This window comes from Coturnix japonica, chromosome 14 (assembly GCF_054131305.1).
Source record: "Coturnix japonica strain WE chromosome 14, WE-NBRP24, whole genome shotgun sequence".
Classification (NCBI taxonomy): domain Eukaryota; kingdom Metazoa; phylum Chordata; class Aves; order Galliformes; family Phasianidae; genus Coturnix; species Coturnix japonica.
In genome coordinates this window covers 547,045-555,968 of record NC_140676.1, presented here as the reverse complement: position 1 = coordinate 555,968, position 8,924 = coordinate 547,045, and the positions used below count along the sequence as shown (strand labels likewise).

Below are 8,924 nucleotides of genomic sequence, written 5' to 3'. Positions count from 1 at the left end.
GCGGCGCGAGCTGACTCAGCCGCAGCTCAGCGCACGGCGCGCGGGGCACCATGGGAGCACGGCCCGCCCCTGCGGCCGCCATCTTGGGAGGGATGAGGTGGGGCCGAGCCGCCATCTTGGGAGGGGTGAGGTGACGGCACCGCCGCCATCTTGGGAGGGCTGACAGGCCGCTCCCCCCGGCGGGGCGGGGCCGGGCCGGGCGCCGTGCGGTACAACGGGCCGTGCCGGGGCTGGACGGGCCGTGCCGGGGCTGGACGGGCCGTGCCGGGGCTGTACCGGCCCGCTGTGCTCGGGTGGGCGGTTCGGTGCTGGGTAGGACGGGGATCACCTCAGGAACACGGGGCAGAAACGCAGCTGAGGCGGCTGGAAGTGCCGGCGTTGGGCCGGGCAGCCCCTGGGCTGCACAGTGGAGCTGGCGGGGCTCAGAGCTACAGACCATCACAGCGTCAACCGGAGTATAAATATTTAATAGAAATCTGTAGGATTCGATATCCTGAAACCACAGCAGAAAAAAACCACGGCTCTGTAGGACGTTGGTTCTCTCCCATTTGTATTTTACAAGGTTCAGCCTATCGGTACAATGACATCTTTGCAAGTATAAAAAAAATAAAGCAAAACAGTATTACATTACACAGTCAAGACAACCCAAATAGTGATGTGCGTAACAGAACCTGTACAAGGCAATCCTTGCCGAGCCTTCCTTGCTTCCAAACAAAGAAGTTGCTTTTTTTTTTTTTAATTTATATAGATCTTTTTGTACAAAATAATGACAACTAGCTAAGAAAACAACGCACCTATGCTACTTCTCATCAGCCATTTAGCAACTTGTGAACCATTCTCTTTAAGCACCCACAACCCAAGGTGCAGATCTGCAGTGACGCGGTGGCTCAGCCCTTAGAGCACAGCCTGACTCTCATCGTTCGATTCCACCTGTCTCAGGTGCTGATAATGATACAGAAGCTCCGTGGAGTTGGCTGAGCCACGTGCCTGCTTTGCTGCGCAGACCCACACAAGTCCTTTCCCCATCAAAATAACCCACACTCGACTTGAAACTCTACTTACAGCGGAAGACGTTATTTTCATGTCATAGCAATCAGTTTCTCGTTGCACTTATTGGAACAAACCTAACAGCCGCGCTGATATCGCACCAGGAGCTGCCTGGTCTTTGCTTTCAATGACAACATGTTGTGAGCGTTTACTTTTTGGCCTCGACTTCCTGAAACCCATTCCATCTGGCCAGACGTACCGGATTCATTGCAACTGTGCAAACATTCATTTGACACTGGAACTTTAGCTTTGTAAAGGTGTGCTCTCCAAGTCCTTAACATGGAAGGCAATGGGAGCACAGGATGGAGAGGAGACAGAGAAGGCACAGATAACTCTCCTAGTTCCCCAGTGTGTTCAGTGCTGATCCAGCCCCCCATTCAGAAGAATGGAACAACACAGGGAATCCTGCAGCCGCAGTTCGGACACCCCAACACTAATGGGGCCTTCCTCGGTTCTTTTGTGAAGTTCCAAGTGCCATCATCTACCTTAATGCCTACACTAACAGGTGCTGGCTGATTCAGGCTGATTAGACAGAGAATAAAGGTAATGATTCGCAATGCAGTGCTATAAGGAAGTCAGAACCAGAAGGAAAAAACAACGGAGGAACGTGGCTCTGCACTTCCACGTCTGGTTATTTGAACAACACGTTTAGTGCTCTGCTTAAAGAAGCGCCTCCTTATAACACACATTCAACTCTTCCTCCGGCAGATGTCTGACCAGGTCGTGAAACATTCAGGTTTTCAGATACATCTGAATAGTAACAACAAAAATATTTTCCTACAGAGATGGAAGGAGAAATGAACCAAAGGTGGGAAAGCAGCCAGCAACAGAAGTATGAAATATTGTTGTTTTGCTGCCCAAACGAAAAACACTCAAACCCAGGACAGAATACAGACAAGCACGCACAGTTAGCAAACAGCTGCCATAATCAAAGACCACAAACAAAGCCGTAGACAAAAATGAAACCATTAAGAACTTTGGGAATAGGATGTTCCCTAACCATCCATAAAGTGGGAATAAACGACAGAGCTACAAGATGAACTGCTTAAGCAGCACAGTTCTACATTCAGCCCCAGGTAACGGGCGCAGCTGAGCCTCCCTCGGTTACCAGCGTGCACAACTGGGTCCAGGCTGAAGCCAAAGTGAGGCCTCAGCCTCGAGACCCAGCGATGAAAACCAAAGCTGAAGCAACAGAGCTTTGCTTCACGCACAGACTCGGGTTTTATGGCAGGTTTGACATTTTAGGAAGTTGCGTTTTGAAGGTGGACTCATTCTGCAAAGAAAGTTCAGAATGATGAATATCAGACTTGCAGCGCATTAAAATATTCATATTTAATATGTTCACTAAGCAGTCGCCGTAATTTCCGTTGTGCATCTATGCAGAACTAAACCCTCCAATTTACATTTCCATTTCCCTCACTGATCTGATAATCACAACACAGATACAGCTGTAAAGTGCAATGTATGCTTTGGTTTCCTTAACTAAAGAAAGCACTTTTATAATGGGTTTTGCCACAGATAGGACACACGTGTGCGGGGGCGTTACGTGAACAGACGATCATCTCTTTGTACAGTCAGAGAACAGCCAGGAGCTACTGAACAGAAATGGGATCCTTCTGGTAGCGTAGTGATGTGTAAAGCAGTCCTACGGTGTAAATTACCCAAAGAAATCTGGAAGAACTCCACGTTAAACAAGGATTCGCCGTTAAAACTCATTAAAAATCTCAGATTTACATTTTAACGAACAGCTAAAAAATAGTTGGCAAACCATGTAGCAATTCCAATACAAGCCGACCGTTTCCAAAACGTACAAATATTTCCAGAACCATGTCATCAACATAAAAACGGGGGGCGGGGATGGGTACAGCTCCACACGTCTGCGCAAAAGCATTTATAAAGGTCATGTTATGTACATTTTATTTCAATAAAGACATAAAGACAAACAGTGTAAAGATGCCCGGATGCCCTAAAGATAAATACATTTAAAAGATTCTCATTAAAATGAATCTGTAGTATTTCTTTCCTGCAAGCAAAATACCCTTCTTTAAATACAAAAAACCCCCCCCCAAGAATTGTGGATCGCAAATGTTCTCACTTCTTTTGCAGAAATTCTGCCACGATGATTTCTGTAATGAAGAAGGATTCTCCACAAAGCAGGCTTGCTCTACATGCTAATCTTGTTCACCAGTTCCGTGACACAATGTGCTATAGCTACTTACACAACGGGTCAGATAGTAAGAAAACACTCAACCTGATGAAAAGTTAAAATCTTCATTAATACACTGGAAAAAGTTGACATAACTCATGCCTTTTAAAATCAAAAATACAAAAAGTAAATGCTTTCCTAAAAAGATTTTCCTTACTTTAAGGACTCATTTGAAAATGAAGCTGCATGTAATTTGTACAATAAAATTGTACAAGTAAACAGGTAATATACATAAAAAATTAATTGACATACTTCTCAATTCTCGGTTGTCCACCTTTAATTTCCAATACTGTACTTTCTTAACAAGCATACAAAATATCGAACTTCTCTTTAGAAAAAGTGCCGTTCTGTGACATCTTTCACACAACAACAGTCTGAGCCTGTGGCGTGTCCATGCAGTCGAGAGGCCAGCACCCTCACTTTTACAAATTATACCTTCCATAAAAAGCCTCCTCAACAGGAGGTTACGCGCCATTATAAAAATATCAACCTCTTGTAGTAGCTGCATCAGAGAACCAAGGCTTAAAGACCATTTCCACATAGCATAGGAAACCACTGTGACAGCAGACTGACTGCGCCGTCCCACGCCATCCAGCGCAGCTGCTGCCGGGTGCCCTCGCTGCTACACCACTTAAAACTGATTGTAACGAAGAGCAGCGTAACAGCGGCACCCCCAGCCCATGAGAAACACCTTAAACGCTGAGCCCCTGTGCAGAGCGCTTCACTCGTGGAGGAGCCCGGAGGCGGCAGTACTCGGCTCGCATCGAACCTGCCAGGTGACCAACCTAATTCTGCTGTAAGGACTCGCATGCACGGTATAGTCTGAGGTATTCCTTGTCCATCGGCTGTTTGTGCCACTGCAAGATACTGTCTGTCGGAGTACGCGCCATCACAATGGTTTAACAAATTCTGAATATTAGGAATTCATATCTTCTTCTTATCTAGCCAGTCTCTTGATTTTTGAAAAGATTCCAACTACAGTAGAATATTACAGAAACAAAAAATAAATGCAGGGCTTTTCTTTCTAAATGAAACTTACATGGATTAAAACTAGAGAGTATTTTTAAACAAATATACAGTATGCAGGCAGACGAAGCAGGAAAACGGCCATTCGACTGTATAATAAAAAACTAAGAAAATTCGGCTATTCCCAGAAAAACTATGAAGCGCCTCAACTAAAAGGAATGCATAATGAAATTCTAATCTAATACAGGTCAAAGGGTGTAAAAAGGTTATAAACCTTAACAGGAAAAATAAAAACAACTTTTACTGGCCATTCCTGTTGAAATGAGAATCTCCAAAGTAACAGAAAAGTGGCTACAAACCCACTTAGAGCACCGAACAGAGAGAAAAGAAGAGTCTTTTTTTTTTCAATCTCTGTTATATCATAAAATCCTGTGTTTCTACAGGTCAAACTGCTGGTGGCAGAAACAGAACTCTTTATAAACTGCAGATGTCCTGTACATAAAAAAAACTCATCGGAGTCGCACTAGTTCTAAAGACTTTTCTGTTCTAGCCTACCTACCGCGTTGTACTGTATTGTACTGTTTGTATTCAATCTCAGATATAGAAAGTCTCTTTCTGTAACCCTTGATTATTGTTGGGCACCAAAGATAAGAAAAGCAAGACGGGGTACAAAAATGCAAAATTTCAACAGTAATGGCAATGTTTTGTTTCAGTCCAAAAGGGTCCTGCATTTTCTCCCCCTCCAGTAATCAGACCGAAGGCTTAATCTGGGGGTAGCAAGTCATGCAAGCGAAATCTGTCTCTGATGTGAGGTCGGACATCTTCATTCTGCAGGGAAAACACACGTGTGGGCGTTAGAAGAATGAGCACCTCCACAGATCGGATCATAGCAGGGCCAAACCTCCAACGTCTGTGTATTAATATAACAAAATGGAAGCCGTGGATGTCGCTAATAACAAGAGGCTGACAAGAACAGATACATAACATACACAACCATTTAGGAATAGAATTATTTCCATTTTAAGAACAAAGACAACGACGGGCAGTATTTAACCTACACTTCTATAAATTCTCTATTTCATTACAACTTATGTCACCATTTTCCAGTTTCTGATTGAAAGCACAGTTGGAAATGACGCCATTCTGCCTCCTGCTATGTGAGTGCATCCCCACACAAACTGGAGTAACACTCTCCTTCCCGCAGTCACAATCTCAGCCACTCAGGATCTTAAAGTATGTGGTGCTGTTTGACAGAGCAAACCAACACACTGGGCTGGGAGTTGTGAGAACGACAAGCGAAGGAGAGACAGACTTACCAGCTCTACAAGTTTCTCCAGAAATGGAATCAATTTTAGGAGTTCATTGTCATTCTTATCCATGAACCAGCTTTCTATAGGAATTCCATTTGAAAGCTATTGGAAACAAAATTTAAAAAAATCATCAATATGTTACTTCTATTTTATTTACCTAAAAATGTGGCTTGTGAAATAGCATTCTGGGGAGAAAAGTTTCCAAGCTCAAGTTTATTATTGTGTATTTTTCCACTACAGTTTGTACTAAAAATCACTTCTGCAACGAGTCTGTCCTTTGCATAAACCATCACAATTCTTTCATCCAAAACCATCACAATTGCATCAACAATCACAATTCAAAGCTGAACTGGATAACTTTGGGCTGTAGGACTCCTGTTGCACTGAGAAGCGTTGGCACATTGATCAGGTTTTAGGTTCAAACTACACAGATACCGACTGAGCACTGGCTGCACTTTGTGCAAACGGGCTTCTGGTGTTTAGGCTCCCACTGCTTCCACATCCAAAAGCTTTGCTGATGGCAGCTTGCTTACCTGATAGGCAAAGGCTTGCGGTGAATTGTCAATGATGATCGTTTTTGAAAGATCTCTTCCAAGAATGTTTAAATCTTTTATGTAGTTTCCTTGCACACAGACACAATGCTCACGGAAAAGTCGATGCCTGTGATTAGATCAGAATACTCATTAATGAGAGAAACTGCACCACCTATATGGCACAGGGAAAAAGAAAAGTCAGTGCTGCCAAATGTTGTCCACTTTTTTCCCTTCTGACCAGATTCCTAAAAACTGTCTCACATTTTGAGTGTTTCCCTCTAAGATGAGCGGCTAACCTGACTTTACGTTATTTAGCTCTCCAGGGAATTGTTTTGTATCTAAACAGAAAAGTTCAGCTCAGGCACAACAAACATCTGTCACCGTGGTCTGACTTTCTAACCCTTTCTGCAGATGAAATGACAGAGGGGCCCAAGATACTGGAAGGATTTTGCAAGGCTCAAACCACAGGGATGAGTTCTGCACTCCAAACAATTCACAAGGTTTGTCCTTTCTGTTCTGCTCCAAACACTGCAGCACACGCTGGGAAGTGCTGGACGGAACGTTCTCCTGCTGAGGTTACCTCTGCTGGCAATTAACCTATTTTCAGTTTTTAGAGCTTGAAAAAAGCCTCGAGGCCAAAACATTCCATCAACTTCTTCCTTTCCAATTAGTATATTCTCTTTTATTACTAATTAATTAGTAAATGGATTGGTAGAATAGAAGAACTCATTAAGAGGAGCAGGAATAAAACAAATGTCATGAAAGATCAGTATAATCGTAATTACCAATCAGCTGTGCACTGGATAGATTTCAGATTTGACAATGTAATATTACCCCACTGCAGTTTCTTTAAGGCTGCTTATATATTTCAGCAGAATTTTTAGAAGCTGCACACAGTGTGCTTACTACTTTCATGAAGGGAATGAGTTCCTAATGTTGCTAAGGAAGAAAATAAGCTGATGCCTCAGCAGCGAATGAATGTATATATAGATTCTGAGTCACACGTGTGGAGTGCCTGACAAATCCACAGTTAGGCTCGTGTCAGAACTCATCGTGCCCTGATGTCAGCTTCTCCGAGGCACATGACTCACAGCTACATTCACACACCACACAAATTTCAGAGAATCTCTGAACCTTCTTAGCATACAGCCTGCCTGCCTGCCTTGTTACCTCTGCTGTTGTTCAAAGCACAGATAAAACTGAAGTCCTCAGTCCTAAGTATCAGAGCCTTGGAGGGAAAACCATCACGTTACGGATGCACATGGACTCATTTTCTGTAAGCACCGGCCCTGTACTTGTTGGTACATCCTGTCTGGCTGGTCAGATATCCCAGCAATATGACATCCCAGCACTGACTCACAGTCCTAACTACAGCCAAGTGCAGTTCTTCATGCCCCTAATTAGAATACCCTATTTAGAATGAATCCCTGAGAAACCCCCTCTCCACTTTCAGCTTTCCCATGTAGCAGACTGCCTTGCAGATGAAGGTAACAGAAATTCATCCAATAGGATTTGTCACGTTTTAAGGGCTGCTCCTGAGAAACATTAATCTCTTCCAAACAAAGCTCAGCATTAGCAAAACAAATGTAAAACCAAAATAACTGCACTATAAAACTCACAGATTATTTTGCGATTGAATAAGAAACAGCATTTATAAAGGTAACTGCAAAGAGAACTTCCTCACACCAGTTAGGAGAGAAAGGCTTGTTTGCCCACACCAGGTACACTCGCTGTTTGGCATTTTACCTGACTAGTTGTTTTTTAGGGTCTAGGATATTCAGTAACTTGTCTGCATACACCTTCTTAGAAGCAGTAAAGAGAATGATCTACGGACAAGAAGAGAAAACAATCATTATTTTAGATATGAACACATGAATATAATTTAGAGGTACGATTCAAGGGCAGTACTGAATTAGTTTTACCTCATAAATCTGAGACATACGTTCCAGGAATTCTCGGAAGAACGGCCTTAACCGGACATACACCTGAAGCAGAAATGGACCTTATGAACAGATGCAAAGCACTGCAGCCATCACCCGCACCACTAAGCATTGATTTGTAAAGATTACATCAAGATGAGTAGCACTATGCCAGCAATTCAGTAACCTGCCCAATAACCTCCTTCTACCAAGAGTTGCACGTTGAATATGGGGGTGGCAGAAATAACCCAAACAACTGGCTTCAGCTATTTCCAAAGCTCAGTTAGTTCACACATCAGAAAAGAACTGCACACACATTCCAATTATTCCCTGTGACAAAACAGACCCCGGATAAGAGACAGGACGACAGGTGATGCCGGCGTCTCTTCCTGCTGTTACTGAACCCACAGAACAAGACCTAGGCTGCGTAGAGGCACCTGCATGGACCCATGGCTGCAGGGTAACGGCCCAACACCACGGCACACGTAAGGGCACGTATGGAGCACAGCAGAGAGGACACGCATAGAAGGGTGAAAACAACAACCTTATTATCGCCTTACCTGTCTTCTTCATTCACTGATTGCCCCCATTTAGATTTACAGGGTTTTGAGAAATGTTTCATTAATGTATCCAAAAAGAAAAGGGAGAGAGTACTGGACTTGCATTTAAACCAAGCTAATTTCAGCTTTATCAATTATTTTTTAACAACCAGTTAGGAATTTGCTTAAATTTGCTTTCAGAAGTAAATCTCCAATAAGGACCTGCGTTAATTGAACTGAATTGTGTCAAATTTATACGCAGACAGAAGGAAAGAAAAGAGGAGTGGTTTTAATAAACTCAGTTTCGTATCATTAGCACAGATCTTAGTCCTTTAAAGAAAGTGTGTATTTCTAAACCAGTGATAATTTCATTATTTAGCTTAACACTGAATAAGGCCTTTATT

General features: G+C 43.2%; 1 protein-coding gene across 1 annotated transcript in view; it reads right to left on the bottom strand.

Annotated features, from left to right (window-relative positions):
* Positions 1-2,364: 2,364 nt before the first annotated feature.
* The window catches only part of CTDSPL2 (CTD small phosphatase like 2), a 32,701-nt gene continuing 26,141 nt past the window's right edge, over positions 2,365-8,924 (bottom strand). The window contains exons 9-13 of the mRNA XM_015873289.3: positions 7,985-8,047; positions 7,809-7,888; positions 6,063-6,189; positions 5,536-5,631; positions 2,365-5,047 (exon numbers count right to left, since the gene is read on the bottom strand). Of these exons, the coding sequence (XP_015728775.1) occupies positions 4,982-5,047; positions 5,536-5,631; positions 6,063-6,189; positions 7,809-7,888; positions 7,985-8,047 (432 nt within the window). The 3' untranslated portion in view covers positions 2,365-4,981. The remainder of the gene's footprint in view (positions 5,048-5,535; positions 5,632-6,062; positions 6,190-7,808; positions 7,889-7,984; positions 8,048-8,924) is intronic.